Genomic DNA, 22,128 nt, shown 5'->3' on the forward strand with positions numbered 1-22,128 from the left:
GACAGTGAAAACACAGGTGAACGAGTTGTTCTGTATGACCGCGGGCGTCTTTTTTGTCTTAACGTTCTTTTTGTTCCTTCCTGAAAAAACACCTGACCGCTTATTTGAATAGTGAATAGCGCCCTCTGTTATTCGGGCCGCCCCACTGTTTTTCCGTCTAGCAGCGTGGAATTAATGCGTCACATTTTCCCCTTCCAGGGTGACTGGTGGAGAGCTCTTTGAGGACATCGTAGCCAGGGAGTATTACAGCGAAGCAGACGCCAGGTCAGTGTTGGACCGACCCGTGGAACTGCCCCAACACATGTTGGATCTGGAAAAACTCAATTTCTCATCATAACATTTTGAAATGGTTTTAAAATGCCATCATTTAACAAGGAATGTGATAGACCATGATGTACGTGACACATCGAACACACACACACTATCTATAATGAGCATCTTACAGTAGGTAGTAAGTTGTATCATGAATATCATGTGTTGTTGCATGTCTCCGTCGCGTGGTTCTGTAGTTAAGTGTTTATCTGTATTGTGTGGATATCTGTCTGCTCTCAGTAATGTATTTTATGAATGTAATCTGGCTGTTGTCTGTTTTCTCCTTTTCTGCTGTTTCTCTCTTATGACGAGGCTGTCATCTGCAGATCTTTTCCTATTTTTTTCTGCCGTATTAATCAACAATAACCCAAGAGTGTGATGTCATCTTGTTTTAATCCGTCTGTTTCTACACATTCCAAAATCTCCTCTGTACACCTGAGGACTGTTAAAAGATTCAGTCCTTTTGCCCTTTCTGTCGTTGGGAGGCGATTTATTAGAATTACTGTTCCCATTTCATGACAGTTGTAGCATTTGCGCTGTCCTAAAGATTAAGAGGTCGAACAAAAGGTGGACCTCACCCCTGAACTTAAAACTCTGTTTTGGATTTGCTGTGCAAGTCTAGTCCTTTCTGCTCCCCCCCCCACCCCCACCCCCCCGGGTTATTTTGCCTCCTCTGATGTACTCTCTTCTCCCCTGCTTCTTCTCGCCTCGTCTCTTCTCCACAGCCAGTGCATACAGCAGATTCTAGAAAGTGTAAATCACTGTCACCAAAGTGGCATAGTTCACAGAGACATGAAGGTTAGTACGCAGCTCGGAGGCCGGGCTGGCACCATTGCCGGCCCTCTCACCCGCTTGCCTGCCCGCCCGAACTCCACCACCGATTAACAGCCACCTTCACCCTCTCCACCCACACAAGCCGCTTTCCTCCCTCCTGCCTTCTCTGGCCGCTCCGACCCCCTCCTCCACCCCCCCCCCCCCCCCTCCCCCGCGGCAGGTCTCCTCCTGCGGACGATGGTCAGGTGGCGCACACGCACACCGCGGAGGGCTTTTTTTGGTGGGGGGGGGGGGGGGGGTGGCTGCGCGGTTGAGGGGGGCGTCTACACGTCTCACCATGCCCTCTGTAAGCCCCGGGACAGGATGTGGGCGGAGCGTCACTTCCTGGTCACCCTGGCTCTCTCCGCTCCCGTCGCCTGCTGTGGGCCTGCTCCGTGGGGGTGGTGGTGGTGGGGGGGTAAATGGCATCATTACACCCCCCCCCTGCCCACCCCAGGGTCAAGCTCACAGCCGGCAGGAAGCTGAACTACTTCTGTTTGGAGAACCGGGAGGACAGCGGGTGGGGTGGACGGGCGGTGGTGGTGATGATGATGTCACGGCGAGATGTCTTTGTGTCTTAACGCTAGAGTCAGATCGACCTTTGGCCTAAATTTCTCCAATCCGGTCACTCATCAGAATATCAAAACCCACAGGCCGGTGGCGTCTGACCGGTAAAGAACCACTGTATCATCATCCCCCTGGCACCGCTGCCCCCCGATCCCCACCCCCCCACCCCAGTCTCAAGGAGAGAGCAGGGCACAGTGTGAGCTTGTCACTAACCCACGCCCCCTGGTGTTTGCATGCAGTCATTGCATTCAGCAGATCCTAGAGGCTGTGCTCCATTGCCACCAGATGGGTGTTGTCCACCGCGACCTGAAGGTGAGTAGAGACGCTGGGAAGCCAAACGCAGCCCTTCCTTTCTCTCATTCCTTCCTTTCTTCTATCCCTTCCTCTCCTTCTCCAGATCTTCCTCCTCTTTCCTCTCCCACCTCAATCTTCCACTTTTTCTCCACCTCCTCTTCCTCTTCTCTCATTTAATTATTTTTCTAATGGCAGGGACACCCTACGCATTCTCGCTGACTTTCAGACTGCTCCGCTTGCCTTTGATAGACTCTCCTTAGCTATTCAGTCGAGACATGAGGGTCTCTGAGCCAATTACAAGGTCAAATATTCTACTCACCTGGATTATGGAGTTTCACTTCTCCCCTCCGTTAGGGAAAGGCCCGGCATGACAGAAGTTATTTTGAAGCTAATGAAATAGTAATTACAGAAAGGCCGTCGTGGTCCTTTTGGAAAGGCATGTGGCCATCCGTACCTTCCCCAAGGTTCTGGGTTTGTCCACAGAGGCTGTATCAAGGTGTTAATAAGGACAGAAATAGGACCTGTAGTTCGTCCAGTTACTTTTAAAGCTGTCTAACGTTGAACAAATTCAGGCCTCGTTTTATCTTTGCTTAAGAGAACGTCTCTCTGTCACGTTCTCCGAGTCCAATCTGGAGGATTTCCACTGTTTAGACCCCCTTCAACGGCTGTTGTCGTCCGTCACGGCGACTAGGTCCACAACTCCTATTTGCTAATCAAATGAGCCAGGTGCAGCCAGGAGCTCCGTTTCACTCCTGAAATAATCACCCCGTGTTTGCATTGGCGCGGAGGCCCCTTCAGGCGCTGCTCTGGTTGGCTGCCTTTGGTCTGTTACCATGGGCAGCGGCGGATGTGGACAAAGGTGAAACAAACGTGAGCCAAACAAACAAAAGGAGCATGAAAGGGGCAGATGAAAGGCCAGTGTTTTCAGACGCGTGTGTTTGTGTACATATATGTTTGCCATGGTGACCCGTCTTGGCCCAGTCAGTGAGTCAGTCTGTCTGGAAGTCTCCGTTGGACCAGGCAGACTGCTGCAGTCCACAGAGCCCTCTCAGGATGTTCCTTAACACGCGGTGACCTCTGACCTCATTGGACTGGCCAGCTCTCTGTCTGTTCCACCTCTTGCTCATTATACATCTGTCATCCCTTTTCATCCCTCTTTCCTTTCCTGTTCTCCGTTGTTGTCCGTTTGTCTGTAACTGAACTCCTCCATCTTGTCCTCAACTTGTTCCTGCTGTCCATTCTTCCCTCTTGTCCTCTTCTTGCTTTCCTGTCCTCTTCCTCCTCCCAGCTGCTCTAGTCACTGTGCTGTTGCACTTTATCTCTCTCTTCCTCTGTGTTTGTCTACACGTGAGGCCAGGCAACTCTGGATGACTGCATGAGAGACCAGGGCTGTCTCTGTCCTCCCTCCTTCTCCCTCCACTGTCCTGCCTCTAGGTTCAGATAACCCCCGCCCGGTAGGCTGAGGTACTGTGACCCCCGCCCGGTAGGCTGAGGTACTGTGACCCCCGCCCGGTAGGCTGAGGTACTGTGACCCCCGCCCGGTAGGCTGAGGTACTGTGACCCCCGCCCGGTAGGCTGAGGTACTGTGACCCCCGCCCGGTAGGCTGAGGTACTGTGACCCCCGCCCGGTAGGCTGAGGTACTGTGACCCCCGCCCGGTAGGCTGAGGTACTGTGACCCCCGCCCGGTAGGCTGAGGTACTGTGACCCCCGCCCGGTAGATTTGAGTCCCTGAAGTCAAGACCTGAAGAGACAGAGGTGGTTAGCCTGGAGATTGAGGAATAATAAGTGAGACCCGCGTGCAAGCCAGTGTGAGTGACAGAAAAATGAGTGGGTCTCTCCAGCTAACCGCAGCTGTGATGAGGCCAGCCAAGCGTGATGAGCTTGGAGTAATTACATCTTAATGAACGCTGAATGAAGTTCGAGGCTTGACACAGGAGCCCTGAGGACAGGGGATATATCCTGATCACAGAGGGGTAGATCCTCATGTAGACACACTAAGCTTGTAGACTTGCCCTAAGCCTCACTGCAATGAATGTAGCCAGTCCAGACAGCAGTACTGGCCTGATGTTAGCAGTACTGTAGCCATCATTATGTCCTTTAGATTTGATAATTATATTTATTCAGGGTTTGTTGAATATTAAATTTTTCATACAACCTTTTTGATTATGAGAAATTATTTAATGAGATGACATTTTGAGGCGTGGATTTTTTTGGGGGTGTGTGTGTGTGTGTGTGTGTGTGTGTGTGTGTGTGGGGGGGGGGGGGGTGGTTTGCAGTGAATGCTTGGCTGTTGAATGCACTTACCATGCCCTCCCACCCTAGCATGTGAGCCCGCCCTCTGATCTGCACCTATCACATCTCACGAATGCTCTACTAACCGCACTGCTGAACAATCATGAATGTACTATGTATGATTTTGATGCTTTACAATACTGAAGGATGAATCCGCCTTTGTTTTTTAAGGCAGTGCCATAAAGTGGCGTTAGTCCTCCAATGTGGTGTATTGTACTGCAGTGGAAGTACTGTAGCAGATGTATTTGCCACACAAGCCGCTTCTGTTCAGCGTCCAATACTCCTGTTCACTATTAAATTACGAGGCTCAGCGAAGACGCCTCGCAAATGTCAGCGAATTATTATTCATCAGCCTATAGCCAAGGGTAACCTTTTCTTTAAGCCCCACCCCTTTCCGTTCGTACACAAATGCCTGGGTCACGGTCATCGAGAACGTTAGAGGCAGAAAGGTCTTTTGTTTAGTTTTTTTAGCTTAGATGTCGCTACTGTGGCCTCACATCGTTTCAGGGTGAACCGGGAGAATCCTCCAACACCGCTGTTGGAGTTTGGCCTCGGTGACCCCGTCGAAATGCTGTGAGCCCTCCGTGGCCCTGGCTGTGCCCTGACAGATTCCATGACGACCATGGAGTCCCGTTCCCCCGGGCCTAGCGACAGACCGACCAATTAGGCCACGCGCCGCCGGTCCTGGCTTCTATCGCACGCGTTCACGTCTCTCCATGCGTAGCAGTTGTGAACGGTTCATACTGCTAGTAGTAAGCTGAACCATACGTTGGTTAGCAGAATTTAGTTTACATATTGGAATCCCAATTTGTTGTTGATGACTCGTCATCTAGCTTCTACAGTGTAGAGTGTCTGGGGTTTTCGGGCGTGCTCCAAAACGGTATGTTTTTATGGTTTGTTCACTGTTTGAGAAGTGTTGAAACTGGGCCTCTGTGTCTCCACTCGAAGCCTGAGAATCTGCTGCTAGCCAGTAAGCTGAAGGGAGCAGCAGTCAAGCTGGCGGACTTTGGCCTGGCCATCGAGGTGCAGGGGGACCAGCAGGCGTGGTTCGGTGAGTGCCAGTCCATCGCAAGACAGCTGTTGCGATATAGTGGAGGATACCCAGTTTTAATGTTCATTCGGTGTCTTAATTAATGTTTGGTGTCTGTTTGGTGAGTTAGTCAACAGCCTTGACGAATGGTACTTTCATTCTACGCCATCTGATCCACACACTTAACAATGCTCTCATATTTATTTACTCTTTGTGCCCAAGTTTGTGTCCCCATTGCAGAATTAAAGTTTTCTTGTTAGAGTGTAAAACATTCAGTTTTATCAGTGTCAATGCTCTGTGTTTATAGAGGAGGTGTTATTATGGGTTATTCTCTAGTAATCCCCACAGAATGGAAGAATAATTATCCCAATCCCCCTGGGGCTGGCTGACAGCTGGGAATCATCTATCCACTTTACTGGCTTTGCCCCAGGGCATGCTGGTACTTTGAGTTCCTTAGAAAAGTAGGCTGCTTTCTCTGGCGGGGAGCCACACAACATCTCCCCAGGTTCTTTCCAGTGTGGCATTTTTGAAAAACTTGTCAACTGTGGCCCATAAATGTGGTGTTTTCGAGCTAGGGAATTATGTCTTCTCATATTTTTTCAGAACAAGGCACAAATGGTTGTGACATGCCAAATTGTTTGTAAAGCTTACATTTTGGTATTTAAATTATCAATCCGATTTTAAAGCAAACAATAGAAGATTAAAAAAGTTATATTGTCTGTATTTTAACCTCTAATTTGCTACTGCATGAATATTTAAGAAGGCCCTTGTTGACCTGTAGATGAGAGAAATGTTAGTTTATTTATTCACATGCGTTTTCGTCTGTGTTGTAGGTTTTGCGGGAACCCCAGGCTACCTGTCCCCCGAGGTCCTCAGGAAAGATCCCTATGGAAAACCTGTGGATATGTGGGCTTGCGGTAAGGACCTTCAGAACCGCCTCTTTGTCTTTGAGTGGGAACTGTCCTCACGGCTCCCACACAGACTGTGAGATCCTCCGGTTGCGCTCCCTGAATTGGCCACTGCATCATCCCGTTACCTGACTGGTCGAGGGCCCGGCCACCTGGGCTTCACGTGTCGGCCACAGACCCATTCCCGCACCTGTGCTTAGCCTCTCAGACGTGAGCGACAATGGCTTGTTTGTGTTGTCAGTGGTGACGAGCCAAAGGGCCCTACAGTGTGTTGTCCGAACCCCGCCAGGGGCGACACGGCGCTGAGGCGATTGGCTCGTTTGTCACCATGGCGATAGGAATGACCTCACAGTGGGAGCTGGGAGAGTCTATGCACCGGGCGGGGGGTTAATATCCCGGCCTCTCTCGACCTCTTCAGCGGCTTGACACTGGCAACGCTTTTGCCGGTAGCCATGTCTCGGTGGAGGCTGTTCGAAGTGGTATAATAAGAGTTGTTCAGATAGTAATGAGTTTTGCTGAATTTAATTGTACCTTCCCCTCTGAGTGCTTCTGGGTATAAAAATGGATATAGTTTTAATAACTGGTACGACTGACCTGTGTGTCCCCAGGTGTGATCCTCTACATCCTGCTGGTGGGATACCCTCCATTCTGGGATGAAGATCAGCACCGCCTCTACCAGCAGATCAAGGCCGGGGCTTATGACGTGAGGACACACACCTACACCCTCTCTCTCTCACACACACACACACACACACACACATCCCCAATGGCAGCGTTCCACCTGTCACAGCAGAAATGTATTCACCCCGGGGTTTCTCGAACGTAAGCCTGATGGGCGTGTAAGACCGGGCAGGCCGACTCCTAAATCGATGCCCAAATCGCTGACCGCGTTCTCCCGAGACTTTGATCGCAATTGCGCTGGCAGGCAACGCTGAGCTCCTGTTTAAGTGACGGGAGTGCGACAGTTTTATCTCGGAAAAGGAAACGTGTTAGCCACTTGTCTTTTACCCGACACGCGGCCAGTCGGTCTCAGTTGGCTGGGCATTGCTTCTCCCAGCATGCTGTTGGAACACACGTGCCGTGTGGCTGTTCCTCGCTAGTCTGGCTGCCTACTCATCGCTGCCAATGCCAACGTCTGCCCAAGACAGATTGAGCCTCGGGAGGGGAGATGTGGAGGAGGGAGGGAGGGAGGAGCTGGGCTCAGCTCTGTCATGCAAGTAACGCTCAGCTGCTCTGTTTTTTCAACCTTGTCTGGTTATTCAGGAGGTTCTCCTCTCTGTCGTGGTTTCATCAAGGACAATTTTGTCAATTTCCAAACCAAGCTGCGTGGGCGGAGGGGATATCCAGGATGAATGAAAAATGGATGAGGGATTAGATTCCTCATCTTCAGAAATGTAGTCGAGTCGCTAAAACTAAAGGCTGAGTCGAGTCCCAAGAACCTATGGCCCAATCCAGTCCTTGTTCTGTGCACTTATGGTCCAGTCGTGCGACGAGTCCGACTTCTGATGCTCGATTCCTGGTCAACGTTCTCAATTCTGTGTCTCTAGGTCCCCATTAACGACAAAATGATATTAAATCATGAAATGGTTTGCTACTCCTAATTTTCTGTGCCAACAAATGTATACATAAAGGTTTCTTGCAGTTACCAGGGGTGTAGTCATTTTGCCAAACAATGTTGTTCTTACAAAAACAGGTAGCGCATATTTTTTTTTACAAAATCAAAGACTGATGACTTTTATGTAAGCAGGTCAGCTTGTTTTTCCTAATGTGAGGTTTAGGTAACTAGAAGGCTGGTACTGATTAGCTATGGGAAGAAAGACGTCTCCTTTGCGTCTTGTCCGATTGGAGCAGCAGCGGAGCCGACCTGTCTACCCACACTCTCTCGCAGCTTACCACCTGACCTGGGATGTGTGCGCCGTTCATTTCCCACGACAAAGCAGAATTGCCCTGAGCGTCTAGTCCCGCTTGCATCTCCATATCGTTGCCCACCTAGCAGTGGTCATCAGAGTCCAGTACAAGTCACCAGTGGTCAGGGTCAATGTGGAGTCCTGACTACAACACTGCCTCTCTGGGTTCTGTCCTTTAGTTTCCCTCCCCTGAATGGGACACGGTGACGCCAGAGGCCAAAGACCTCATCAACAAGATGCTGACCATCAACCCTGTCAAGAGAGTCACCGCTACAGATGCACTGAAACACCCCTGGATCTTCGTACGTCACACACACCAAACACCACACGCTCATTCTCACGCACGTTCCATCCCCCTTTCACTCAGACGGGCCAGTGTTCTGAGTGGCCCATCAGATCCGGGCCGTGTTCACCCTCTGACCTTTGTCCCCCACAGCAACGTTCCACTGTGGCGTCCATGATGCATCGACAGGAGACCGTGGAGTGTCTGAGGAAGTTCAACGCCCGGAGGAAACTCAAGGTCTGTGGGCCCTTTCTCATGGGGGCCTTGGGCTTTGGGGGTTTGTCAGGGCCCTGAGTGGACCCTGGACTCCAAGTACTCTAATCATTACCTAAGGTTTGAGTCCATGTGAGGGATTACAGGGGACTGCAGGTCAGCCTCTGCTCACTGTTCCATTTGTCCTTGTCAGGGTGCCATCCTCACCACCATGCTGGCCACGCGCAACTTCTCCGGTAAGACGCATCAAACCTGTGTGTCAGTGTTCATGTCGGGGTGTTTCTAGCTCTTTCTCTCAGTTTTTGTCTTTCTGTCACCTTTTGTGCGTCTCTCTTTGCCTCCCCGTCGCCGTAGTTGTTTCCAGAAGTCCCCTGATTGTGATCTAGCCAACAAACAAACATTCACATTTCCAACCCTCCTCCGTCTGATGTTTCCAAAAGAATCTGGCCCGGTTATTCTTTTACCTCCGAAACACTTGAGGGACGCGGGCAAGAAGTTTGTCGGAGGGAAGGTGATTAGTGCTAGAGTGAAAAACATGAGTGTGGAGCCAAATGTTAATGTTAATTCTGGAAGCGAACCGCCAGATTAACAGGACGACCTTTGAAACGACCACTTTCGCCCAGTTCATACAATTGGACCCTGGTTGGGGTGTACGGATCAGTAGGGTTCAAAATCTGGGCCTCCAGAAAGTCCTGGAGGAGATTTGCGACTTACCGAACCAAGGACCGTGTTCAGGCGACACCAACCGCCTAAACACCTGCAGAGATTCCCTCCCTTCGTTGAGACAGCCAGGAGATCACAGGTGGCAGGACAAAGAGCTCGGGCAGGGATATCGGGTTTAAGCAACAGGAACCCACTTGTTGTTCCATAGACAGGGAACCGCAGTCTCATATTGCAGTGGTTGTGAAACCTCTCCAGCGCACAACCAGACAATCCTGTAGTGCAGAGGCTTGATAATTACTAGGCCAGTTGATTCAGGTGTGGAATACATCCAGGGCATATAATGACTCAAGGTCCCCAGGAGAAATTAATGTGAATTTTGACTGGAATCCAGTGAGGTTTTCGTAGTCCCTCCATGTCAGTGTTTTTCCTTATTCTTTTTTTTTACCGAAACCCTTTATCATTTGAGCTGTTTTGCCTCTCAACAGCAATTTTTAAAAATTCTCATTCCACATGGCTAGCAGTTGTTTTGCTCAGACGTTAACGTCCATTCTGTTGTGTTGACCTTTTATTTTGTTTCTTCCTCTCGTTCTGTGTTGGGAATGTGTTGACCCTTTGAGGTAAGATACCAAGGCGCACGGCAGGAGGCATATGTTGTCACTGACCTCTAACCCTTCTGGGTCACTCTCCGACCTACGGACCCCTCACCTCTCCCACATATCTCACACTCTTCCTGTAACACCTGAGTGGCCTTTAGGTGTGATGGGGCTGATCATTTTAACCAATCACTGAGCTTCTCCATGTCCTGGAAACCTAATTTTTCCTGCTCAGCCAATCAGCTCGCTCCATGTGTGGGGTTTATATATATTCGCATGTTGCTTTAGGAGTGGGGGCTAATGTTTTAGAGAGCTGTTATAAATGATACATTAACATTATTTGAGCCTGCTTTTAAAAGTGTGTGTGTGTGTGTGTGTGTGTGTGTGTGTGTGTGTGTGTGTGTGTGTGTAAAAGTGTATGCACGTTTGAGCATGGAACCTAAATTATTTTCTACCTTTTTCATAGAAACTCCATTAATTAGTTAGTTGTAGACATAATTGCATCTCACAAACTAATTGCTACGTTTGATTTATCTTGTAATTTGCACTTTCCTTTTGCTTCTTCCATCTCTGGCATAATTGTCCGTCTTCACATGTAGAGAAAGGTGTGTCTTTGTGAATCAGAGGTGCCCATCTGACTATTCTTGTCTCCTTACAGCAGCCAAGAGCTTGATTAACAAGAAAGCTGATGGTGTTAAGGTAGGTTATTCACCTCTCTCATCCACTTTTGGTTTCTTTAAACTTGGCAGCGTGCACACAATTACCTGTAGTCATTTACCGATGAAACTTGTATCTTGCAATATTTCTATGGTCCTTTTCGTCCCCAGCTGCCAGCAATGGCACAGTCTGTCATTTTGATTGCTGATTACTGTGACTAAGACATGTCATTAAATGTGCCCTGTCTTCACCCCGTCTTTACAAAATAATTGAGTTAGAGAGTGGCAGCATCTGTTTTGTGGTGCAAGGAAGCTGGGGAAAAACAAGTGACAGTGATCCAGTGACAGTGATCCAGTGACTGTGATCCAGTGACTGTGATCCAGTGACTGTGATCCAGTGACTGTGATCCAGTGACTGTGATCCAGTGACTGTGATCCAGTGACTGTGATCCAGTGACTGTGATCCAGTGACTGTGATCCAGTGACTGTGATCCAGTGACTGTGATCTGATAAGTATGACAGGTCTCCGCTGCTAGTGTTCCCTAATAACTTCCACCAGAGCTTCTCGAAGGGCCCCCTCATCTCCCACTCTGCCCCCCCACCCTCTTTCTCTCCTGCTGTCTGTTCTTTCTCTCGGTGGTCCTCCCTCTCTACCTCACCCTGTCTGTCCCCTGCTCTCCCTGCCTCCCCTGGTCCCCTGCTCTCCCTGCCTCCTCCGTCCCCCGCTCTCCGTTTCTAAATCTCTCTAGAAGGTCCCTGTCACTCTGTTCTCCCCCTTTGCTCAGTCCTGCTCCCAATCTCCACTCACTTCACATCTCTATTTTCTAAATGGCTACCCTTTTCTTCTTTCTCTTTCATCCCTGTCTTTTCATCCCCCCTGTCTTTGCTCTCCAGCTGTTAGAACAGTGCCTGGGAAACTTACCAAATAAATACTCTGAAATCTGTCAATAAACAGCCGGGTTGAGTCATGGGCATGTTCTAAAAGCACAGCGGATGGCATTTGAAGGATTATTTCAGGTTTAGCGCAGGGGTCCAACGTTGTTGCCCTCCTAAATGTCAGTGCCTTAGAGGCTGTGTGGAATATTAATCTAATGGACTGGAGAAATAGCAAGCACGTTTTGTCCTGACATTGGTTTTGGTTTTCATTTGTTCCGAATGTCTAACCAATTAGAGGTGTGTTCATTGTGAAATGCCGTTCCTCAGAGTAAAACTCTGTGCCCCCAGGGACAGAGCTGTTTATCTCCTTTGAGGACCAAACACTCCTGTGTGTATTCTTCTTGGTTGTTAATTGTATTCAGCTGGCATCTCCAGTTTGAATCAGTTCCTGTTTGGGAGAGGAAGGCAACCAGAAGTGTTTTGGTCGACCAGCATTGTGTATAATGCATAACGAGTTTGGTGGTGGCTTATTGGACCCAGGTTGTCTTGTTCTCTTGTGTTCTGACGGGTCCACCCAGAAACGGAAGTCCGACACAGAGCCAGCGCCATTACTGCTGGTATGCCCGCCTACTTTCCCCTCAGCCTCGTCTCCACCCAACGCGGCTTGGTTTTAGAACAACCCAGTGCCGTCCAGTGGCTAGTCTCAGGGGCGTTTGACTGTCCATTTCTAGCCGTCTGTCCTAGGGTAGTTGTCTAAAATGTCTGGTTCGACGAGCAACTCCCTTGATGTGTTTTTTTCACTTTAATGGCTCCCCGCATCTCCCTGTAGAAGAGAGCCCACGCTGTAGTCCTCCAGTCATTTGCATGACAGTTGCACCCCCCCCCCCCCCCATTACCAGGCGTTTCATTGCCGTGGCGACTGATCACTGAGCCACATGAGGACTTGCCGGCGATGTAGCTTTGAATGGTGCAGTGCTGCGATGCAGACGACGGTGTTCAGAACAGATAAACCAAAAACGACTGAATGTCACCTTATTTGACTTGTTTCATTTTTAACAGGATTGGATGATTGCATTACTGTTGGCTGTTTATTTCTCCTCTCTTGATGGCACTAATTTGTGGGCACCACCATCAACTGTATTAATAATGACAATTAGGGTATGTTCTGTCTGCCTGTAAAACATGGCAACTGTCACAGCGGGAGAGCTAATTGTTTTCAAAGTTTATCACTGTTTGTGTTTTAGAAAGTTCTGTTTTAGAAAGGGACTCATTTGTTTCTTGTTCTACTCACCGTAATGTGCAGCTGAAGGCATAGAAATGACAGACCTCTAATTAACTTGTTTTCTCTTTAAAAAAAAAAAGTGCGATTCTGAGCTCTTTGGTGTTAGCACCTGTAATCTTACAAATAGGATTTGAGACCTCTAACCTTTTCACCCATGCAGGCAGCTCCTGTATCACCATGTTTCTCTCTCTCTCTCTCTCTCTCTCTCTCTCTCTGGAGTTGTCAGCAACTCTATTCATTATTCCTGAAATCTGTCTGTGTCTCTGTCCACTTACCTTTCGTAGATCAACAACAAGGCCAATGTGGTCACCAGCCCTAAAGAGCCCCCCACTCTGGTACACTGTCTGTCTATGTGTCTGTCTGTGTCGGTCTGTCATCCTTCATGCTTGGGCTGCTAAACCTTATCTAACCATCTGTCTCTCTCCTGGTTTTGCCCCCAGTGGCGCGCCTCTTTTTATTTATTTTTTTAAGGAAAATACCAACCAAAAATAATCTTTTGGTATCTGTTTTCGTGGAATTTTCCTGTCACATTGCATGTCTGTGAACTTTATGGTGTTAACATTTTTTCTTTTTATCATACCCAGGTGTTTACTTTAACTGTGGTCAGTGGTCATTGCTGTTGTGCGCGTCTTAATTTCATAAACAGTTGTGTGTATTTTGGGTCGGAATGGCACTCTAGTTCGCCGTGGCATGTTCCTGTGTGTGAATTATTGTACTCTCTCTCCCGGGGGCTCGTGTTTTTCCTGTCACTCTACAAAAGGTGTTCCCCTAGTTACCAAGGTAACCGGCGAGACATGCCAGCTGAAACACGCAGGCGCTCATCCCAAAATAGACCTCAGACACAGTGAAGCGCATCCCGAGGCAGATTGCTCTGCTTTGTGTCACCCTGCCAGAATGCATGAGCGTCGACACGGCTCTGCCTTATGACGGCCAACCCATCGGCTCTGCCCAGAGGACCTCTGCTCACACATCTAGGTTTTATCTCTGCGTGTTAGACCGCCGGTCCTGTTAGCCACGAGGCCTGGTCTGTATTTGACCCCCAGTACAAGGTCACAATTCTGGAATGCAGTTATAAACAGAGTTGTCTCCCTTTTTATTTTTTTATTAAATTTTTTTACGTTTCAGTAACCATGGCAATTTCTTATAGCCGTGATGATGGTGTTTCTGTGGATTTCTAGGGATGGTGGTGGTTATTACTACAAATTGGGCTTCCAAAAGCTGGGGCAATGTTCACTCCATGTGCGTTTATGTAAATAGGCACACTTGGGTGGTGGTGAGGACTGAGGGAATCTGTGGAATAAGTCCAGAAACACCCTGGGGACTCCTAGAGCATTGGACACTTCCCTTCTGGTTCTGTCTGTTGATTGGTTGTTATTAAGTATAGACTGTATTATAGTCTTGTTTTTTTGATCTGAAGAAGTGTTTCCCTGGGAAAGTGTTCATCTGAGCATACTGCGCATAGACCATGGCTTTTGTTTGAGAAGTTTATGCCTCTTCTCACTGTGCCCTTCTACAGTACAGACCTCACTCCCCAAACGACTTTCCCCAAGGCTCCTTAGTTTGGTGTATTTTTTTCCTTTTATATTAACCTTTTAATTACTGCAACAATGTATGTCTATTTAACCCCTTTCTTCTCCACCTTCAACCTCCTCCTCTGTGAATCAGGAGCCTCAAACCACTGTTATCCACAACCCAACTGAGGGGAACAAGGTAGTGTCAATAGAACCCTAGACTCTTCAAGTTTATGCTAATATCTGTTCTATGCTAGTGGTGAAAAGCATTCTAGCTTGTGTTATTCACTAAGCTGTATTTTCATGAGCACGTATGTCCTAGATGTTGTCAGTTTTTAGTACGTTATTTTGGGCATGTTTAAAGTGTGGTTGAAACTAAGGACAATGTACATTTGAATATTTTTTGGGGGTTTTGCCATGTTAACCCCCTGTTAAGTTATGAGTGCCCTCTCACCTGCTAATCTCCAGCTCATTCTGTCTGAATGGTCTTCTAGGTTACAGTCCTATCAGCTCTGCTGTCCCTTGTATAAATGTTGAGGCCAGGGTTATTTCATATCTGGGAAAGTGTAAACCGTTTCAAAGTGGCTCTTAGGCTGTGACAAAGATTGGGTCCAGGCCATGCCTTCGCTTTTCACACGAACGTTCCTGCATGGTGCCTTGTATCCTCGTGTTTGAGTCGTTGTAAAGCGGCTTGTGTTTTGAAACGACACTGTATCTATGTGAGGCCACTCTGAGGTGTTCGTCTATCCAGTGTCCTGGCAAAGTCTTCAGACCCCTTCACCTTCTCCACATTTTGGGTTGTTTTTTTTGCCATTAACCTATAAGCAATGTCATGGATACCTAGCAAAAACACACTTTCAGGAATGTGTGCCGATTTGTTGAAATCTAAGTCTGAGATATTCCGTGTACATAAGTACATGGAATATCCCTTTGTCGTTTTTCGGGTGTTGAGTGTAGGTTGATGGCAATAGTCTGTGGAAACGCGACATGCTGGAGGAAGTGAAAGCTTGTCTGAAAGCCTTTCCAGAGGCACCGTGCACATTGAGACGTGCGTTCTGTTTAACTGGAACTGTTTAAATGTGATGTTGTGACCTCAGGGTGAGGACTCTACAACCCACTAAGATGGGAGGCTAGTCACACATGTTGGCTGTACTTCTTCGACATACCACTCCTATCATGTCCCTCCCCCCAAACAATCCCCTCCCCATCAGATGATGCAGTAGTTCCCCCCCGGGCTCACGCCTATTCCTGCTCCCGCAGCCCCCCAGGTGGTCATTGTTGTTGTTTACTGTTGTTCAACAGGAGTCCAGCGAGAGTGCTAACACCACAATCGAGGACGAGGAGGTGAAAGGTAGGAGCGCACAAACGACTGCACAAACCCCACGCCACCACTCAGACCTTGTGTGAAGTGCCTGCCGTCTGTGTTGGAGAATTTAGGACCGCGTCACTCTTAGATTTATGCTCTGGGAAAAGGGAATGTGTTTTTCTTTCTTCCGCGTTAGTGTGCATTGCATGTCTTTAATCATTTACATTTCTTTTCTTCTTTTTACTGTTTTCATGTTATTGCATGAATTTCCCGGATATGCATTTGTTTGTTATCCAAGCATCCATTCGTTTTGTTTTTCCATTTATGATGCTCTATTAATTCAACTTTCACACTCATCTTTTACACAAATGCAATCCTCCATGAAGCATGATATTTAATGCTATTATGCAGGGGTGTTAAACATGCAGTTGGCGGGTAGGTTGATTAAAAAAAAAAAAAAGTAAAGATTTTTTTCCCCTGTGTCTGCTTTGATGATAATTGAAATAAAAGAGCGGACAATCTTTGTTAGGGCCAGATGTGCCCTTTGCTGCCAAATTAGTTAGACACCCTTGCGATGTTAGAGTCATTATATGAACGTCATCCTGCTTTGTAATGTCACCTCTCTCTAACCCTGTGGGCTTCTCCTTTAAGCTTCTTCCACTGATGTGGTCTACTCTGTTTTCACGCTGTTTTTGGACTTATGGTTATGGCAGAATAATTCATGCTTAGTGACCCAACGTTTGTTGTCTTTAGTGCCGTTAACACCCTCTGTCTACAGGGCAACTCATTATGTGTGATGTGAAGCTCTCTCTACAATTGGTTAAAAACTTAACCATCTTGAGGCTTCAGAGAGAAGTCCTTTAGGATGGAGGGACTAGTCTGGACTGTTCTAACAGAACTGGTCTTTAGGATGGAGGGACTAGTGTGGACTGTTCTTACAGAACTGGTCTTTTGGATGGAGGGACTAGTGTGGACTGTTCTTACAGAACTGGTCTTTAGGATGGAGGGACTGGGATGGACTACGTAGAACTGTTCTTTTGGCCATGGATTCAGTGTCTGCCACAGGCCTTGCTTGATTTCCCCTCTGCGCTGCTCTGATGTCCTGCTGCGCCAGAAGTGTATATATGTGTGTCTGTGTTCATGCGCACCAGTTCCACCATTACAGTTAGTCTTTAGTGGCCTGTGTTCACCTCCCAGGTAAAAAGAGAGGTTTTGTGTTCTTCAGAGTTTTACCTCAGAACGTTGTCTGGGGAGCCAGTCGGTGAGTGGGAGGTTCTGGGACTCTAGGTCCACACTTTTATTCCCTAAAGGATGATTACTGATAGGCTGTGGATTTGTGACGTCTCGTTGACCGTCGATCTACCAGACCAGTACAGTTGTTTATTTGCCGCCAGAAGCTCATTAATTTCATATTCAGGTTTTCTTTGATAGCTGCTTTGTTTAAAAGATGAAGGTGTTTCATTTGGCAGTGTGACGATAGTCATTCCAGCGTCTGTGAGTGTGTATGCGTGAAGACTAGGATCTGGTTTAAAAAAAATATATATATCCTTTTCAAGGTCAAAAGAAAAAGACAAAATGCCCCTGGCCCAACACTTTCTGAAGCCCACAGGTCCCCTGAAGACCATCGCCCCAAGTGTCATTACAAGCATATCAACCATGAATCGTTTTGGTTTCCTGACATTTTCTTTCCCCCTCAGTGTTTTGTCTTCAGAGCTTTCACTGAGAACAGTGGCTCATCCTTCATTCACTCATCTTTTTTTTCTCCATTTTAATCCCTCACTCCATCCTATCCTTCTTTGCACCCCCCCGTCCATCCCCTGTTCCTCATCACCCCTCCTCCGTTTCCCAAGTCCCCCGTCCCTCCTCCCCAAGTTTCCCTTGCTTCTTTCGGGAGTACTCCCACAGCTCCTCCTCCGGTTCCTCCTCCTGCTGGTATTCCCCCAGCGTTTGGCCCAGTCAGGAGGAGTTATGCCACTATGTTCTGAGAGCCCTGGTCACCTGCTACCTGCTCCTCCTGTTCACCTCCTTCTTTATGGTCTCACTCTCCACCCACTCTGCCGGCCACAGTGGGCACACCCCCTTCTGCACCCTCTCTCAGGGGCCTCAGCGCCCCCTCGGGCCCCTGTGTAGTGTGGGCCCCAGCGACGTGCAGTGTAAGTTCACCCTGAGCAGACTGGGACCCCCTCCGCCATGTTTCCCCTTACCCCCTCCTCCCCACAGATCTCCCCCACCCTCATCAGATGTCCATCGTTAGAAGCACATATTTGTATAGGTTATTACTTTTAGGCTAGTTTTTGGTGCAACCCGGCAATTGGGTATCAATTCAACCGAACACCTCGCTGTACCGGAATGTGCGGAGGCTACAGGCCGTCTCCTGTTCTACTGTGGTTAGTCTTGTTTGACCAGGTGTGTTACTCCGCTTCCATAGAAAGTTTCTGCCAGTCTTTTCTTCTATGGATCTGGTATGTGTGGATTGTGCTCCCCTCTGGTGGTCGTAGTCTGCCACTGCACCACGTACTGTCTACAGATGCTTTTGTTTCTCCCAGTTGGTCAGATACCCGTGTCAAAACCATTTATCTTTGAAACATTTTCTAGGACTTTTAGGGACAGATTTGTTGCATGTTTTCTGTGTGTCAGTCACTGTCTGAAAACAGTATCTCTTTGAGGCAGCCATTATAATTTGACCTCCAATGTTGTGGAGCAAAGTGTCTCATCAGCTAATTCACAAGATCCATTGTTCTCTTTACCGTCATGTTGTTTCTGTTGTCTGTGGCAACACGGGTGAAATGTAGAAATCAGTTTGTGTGCGTGGTTGGACCTGTGTGGTGAAACGAAGCCCATGAACCTCTAGCCTGTGTTTTGGGTGTTACTGTAAATACTACTTAACTGTTACCTGTTCATGTAAATCTCTGAACCACTCTACGGATTCCGTCAGTTGATTACAAAACCCGTCAAGGGATCCATAATCAGCAATTCTTGTGCGACCGGGCTGCATTCAGTACATTTTAAAGCTGTAGAACAATTTATACATAATGGAAATGGTTCTGTAATGAACGATTTAATAGAAAAACCTGAAAGGTTGTGGATTGGGGACTGCGGTCTTTTTGAAATGTGGCACTTGTTGCTTTAAGCCACAGCCACTGAACAGGAGCGAACCTACCGAAGTCTCTTCAACTAAGTTTGAAAGGCTGGGGAAAGGCTGTTCAGTACGAACCGTTCCAAAATGTAGCAAATGTTCTAGCAAACTTAATGCAGCTCATTGCACTGCCATGGCCAGCTGTGGAAAAACCCCTCTCTCACACTCTCTCTCCCTCCCCCCTCCCCCTCTCTCACACTCTCTCTCTCTCTCTCTCCCTCCCCCTCTCTCAGCTCGTAAACAGGAGATCATCAAAGTGACTGAGCAGCTGATTGAGGCGATCAACAACGGAGACTTTGAAGCGTACACGTTAGTAACGATTGGATTTATCCTCGGTGGCCTCCAAAACCTCTGTCTGCACTGTCACCATGTCAACACTCACCGTTCCAGTGAAAACATGCCTTCTGATTTTGTGTCGCCCTCCTTCTGTCTCACAGGAAGATCTGTGACCCCGGCCTGACATCTTTTGAGCCGGAGGCCCTGGGAAACCTGGTCGAGGGAACCGACTTCCACAGGTTTTACTTTGAGAATGGTAAAGGCCCCGTTAGGCGCTTGTGAATACCCAACACGTCCCCGCGTGGAACGTCCACACTGTAGGAGCATGACTTCCCCTTGACGGTGTACTGATTTACCCCCACACAGCTCTGTCCAGGGGCAAGCAGAGCCCGGTCCACACCATCCTGCTCAACCCACACGTGCACCTGATTGGCGAGGACGCCGCGTGCATAGCCTACATCCGCCTGACCCAATACATGGACGCCGGCGGCATGCCACGCACCACGCAGTCTGAGGAGACCCGGATCTGGCACCGACGCGACGCCAAGTGGCAGAACATCCACTTCCACCGCTCCGGCTCGCCCACTCTGCCCGCCAAGTAAGGCCAGTACAGGTGGGCGGTTCTGATGAACAGATTGGTTCTGCTTTGGCCCGCTGTGGCTTACTGGCTAAGTAGGATGAGATCAGCTTACAGTCCCTGTCACGTCTCCGTGGGTGCTCCTCTTGTTGCGATTGGTCGGCTCCGGTTCTGGCTGTAGCCCGACCTAACCCACTTCCCTCCAGGAGGCGCACGCTGTGTTTCGGTTTTGCCTTTGCTACCATCACTGGCTTGAGGCACATTGTTACCATGAAATTCAAACTACTTTGTACCAAATGTGATTATTGTATACGATGGTTTTGGAAAGTATTCAGTCAACTTCCCTTTCTCCGGCTTTTTTCTTTTTTTCAGTAACTGATTACGACTTTTTTTGCCGACCCAATTAGATGTAGAGCAAGTGAAGGGGTCTGAATACTTTCAGGAGGCAGCTGTATTTTAAATCTTGCTCGTTTTCTGTCTTGCAGTTGAGGTGACCCGCTAACCGGCAGCATACCGCTGAACCACCAACCCCTACCCACCAAGTGTCTGTCACATCCTCGTCCAATCCCGGGCCCTGCATTATAGCTCCACCCTCTCAGAGTGTTGTTTACAGATCGTCGCTGCTGGACTAAAGATTCTTCTTTCGAATTATACAAATAAATCTAGCAAAATAAATCTTACCTTCAATATGTTAGCAAGAAAATTGGGTTTTATCGCGCTGTTCTGTCTCGTTTTTCTGTTGCATTGCAGGACACGAATAACTAAACGTTTCTTTTATATTCCAACGATTTCCTCTTTTAACATGTTATTTTGAATTGCCATGAGAACTTGTCTGCCAGATATGTTGACAATATGTGAATTTCGTTGATTTGTTCGCTCATCATATTGGAGAGATTTTCAGTCTTAAATAATACATGGTAATGCATATCTGTTTCAATATTATCAGTGTGAGGTACTTGTGGTGAACTGACAACCTCATCAATGCATTCTACTATTACACAAACCCCAATGACGAAAGCTATAACAGTTTAGCCTTAAAGGGGATAGCGACCAACATATCACAGTCTGTTCATTTTTAAATGTCAGTTTTTGTGCAGAGATCGCTATAGAAATCTTTAAGAATAAGTGGACAACAAACATGAGCTTGCTTTTGTTTTGGTGATGTATAGGCTTGTGATTGATGTGAATCGCTATATCTTTGCTTAACATCTGGAGTATTAAAGTGTATAAACATGAGCTTAGTTTACAATCTATTATACTTTTTTCTAATTATTGGTTAAATATTAGGTATGCTTACCGGGAGATTCACCTGAAAATTTGTTTTTGAGTGAGAAACGGTGAACTATGTTTTGCTATTATGTGTATTCAACACATTGCGTGAGGAAAGTGAGAATTCTCAATGACAGAATGTAAACAACAGGTAATGTTACACATTACACAGCCACACATTGTATGACATATGGAACACTGTTTTAAAGTCAAATCAGGATATTTTCATAAGGATGATAATTGTGAATTTTATTTGTCTTTTTTTTTTATATGTAAGTTTTCCTTGAATAATTGTTCATTTATGTCAGTCCTTGCACATCTGTGGAACTATTCACTCTGTCGTGTGTAGCTATTGACCCACAATTCCTTCACCGTGCCAAGAACCCCTTTCACCACTGACACGCCCCTGTATGTTAGTTCTGCTTGACAAGTTGCGTCACACAATGTTTTATACTAAGGGGAAGGGAGAAGTCATGGAATCGCATTTGTTCTGGTCAGGGTTTTTGCGTTTGGTAGATATTTTCATTAATCACAGTGTTCAGGTTTGTTAACGGTTACCATGTTTCCCCCACCTGTGATTGGTCCAACAGGGATAGGAGACATTGTCACAATTTGTTTTTTTTTGGGGGGGGTTCAAAAGTTGAGCTGCACCATGAGACAGTGTATATAGTTTCCATGATGGGAAAGGATTGCTACAGTATATGTTTTAAGAAATATCAAATAAAATGTGTGATTTCTGCCATACGTGTTATTTACATGCCACTTTTCCCATAGCTTAATGTTGGTGTGCTGTAATTGTACCTCTAAATGGCTAAACGGTATTTATTGAAGCTTGATTAGTAAGAATGACAACCACACCATACACATTTGACAGGTACAATTTTATTTTCGGCCATGTACACACTGAGGCTGTTATGCCATGTTAGCGATTTTTTTTTTTTTCTTCCTCTTTTTATCAATTTAATTACTAATGCATGCCCTCATAGATATTTATATATATGTATTATATTATCACAATGGAAACAAGATGCAGATTCCTCAGGTCAAATGTACATTTTTGTGACAGTTATTTTGTCTCACTTGACTAATTTCACACATTAAATTGGTGAGGAACCATAATGTGATTACACAGATATAGTCTGTTCTGCAAAAAACACAGACGATGCATTTTAGCTCAAAATGACAGCACATCCATGTCACTTCTCTTTTGGTTTCTGCATTAGTTTGAAATGGTTTCCGGAGCATTTTAAAATTCAGGTGAAGCATTGTGAACAACCTATCGGTTGAAGAGTTTAAATTGAAAAGTCCCTTTCTTATTTTTCTCTCAACTTTCACACGAATGCAACAAAACACTCGATACAGT

General features: G+C 47.1%; 1 protein-coding gene across 21 annotated transcripts in view; it reads left to right on the plus strand.

The window, feature by feature from the left end:
* The window catches only part of camk2d1 (calcium/calmodulin-dependent protein kinase (CaM kinase) II delta 1), a 60,099-nt gene extending 38,210 nt beyond the window's left edge, over positions 1 to 21,889 (plus strand). For 2 of the 21 annotated variants that reach the window (XM_034290853.1, XM_034290855.1), the window contains 17 exons: positions 199 to 264; positions 1,038 to 1,110; positions 5,228 to 5,330; positions 6,143 to 6,226; positions 6,826 to 6,920; positions 8,304 to 8,426; positions 8,561 to 8,644; positions 8,814 to 8,856; positions 10,535 to 10,575; positions 11,987 to 12,025; positions 12,975 to 13,025; positions 14,356 to 14,400; positions 15,504 to 15,552; positions 18,877 to 18,952; positions 19,081 to 19,175; positions 19,286 to 19,532; positions 19,982 to 21,889. In XM_034290853.1, the coding sequence (XP_034146744.1) occupies positions 199 to 264; positions 1,038 to 1,110; positions 5,228 to 5,330; positions 6,143 to 6,226; positions 6,826 to 6,920; positions 8,304 to 8,426; positions 8,561 to 8,644; positions 8,814 to 8,856; positions 10,535 to 10,575; positions 11,987 to 12,025; positions 12,975 to 13,025; positions 14,356 to 14,400; positions 15,504 to 15,552; positions 18,877 to 18,952; positions 19,081 to 19,175; positions 19,286 to 19,521 (1,303 nt within the window). In that variant the 3' untranslated portion in view covers positions 19,522 to 19,532; positions 19,982 to 21,889. Of the gene's footprint in view, positions 1 to 198; positions 265 to 1,037; positions 1,111 to 1,931; positions 2,005 to 5,227; positions 5,331 to 6,142; positions 6,227 to 6,825; positions 6,921 to 8,303; positions 8,427 to 8,560; positions 8,645 to 8,813; positions 8,857 to 10,534; positions 10,576 to 11,986; positions 12,026 to 12,974; positions 13,026 to 14,355; positions 14,401 to 15,503; positions 15,553 to 18,876; positions 18,953 to 19,080; positions 19,176 to 19,285; positions 19,533 to 19,981 lie in introns of all 21 variants that reach the window. The other 19 variants (XM_034290856.1, XM_034290857.1, XM_034290859.1 and 16 more) reach the window with 19 other exon arrangements.
* Positions 21,890 to 22,128: the final 239 nt, after the last annotated feature.

The sequence above is a fragment of the Esox lucius genome, chromosome 24 (assembly GCF_011004845.1).
Source record: "Esox lucius isolate fEsoLuc1 chromosome 24, fEsoLuc1.pri, whole genome shotgun sequence".
NCBI lineage: Eukaryota > Metazoa > Chordata > Actinopteri > Esociformes > Esocidae > Esox > Esox lucius.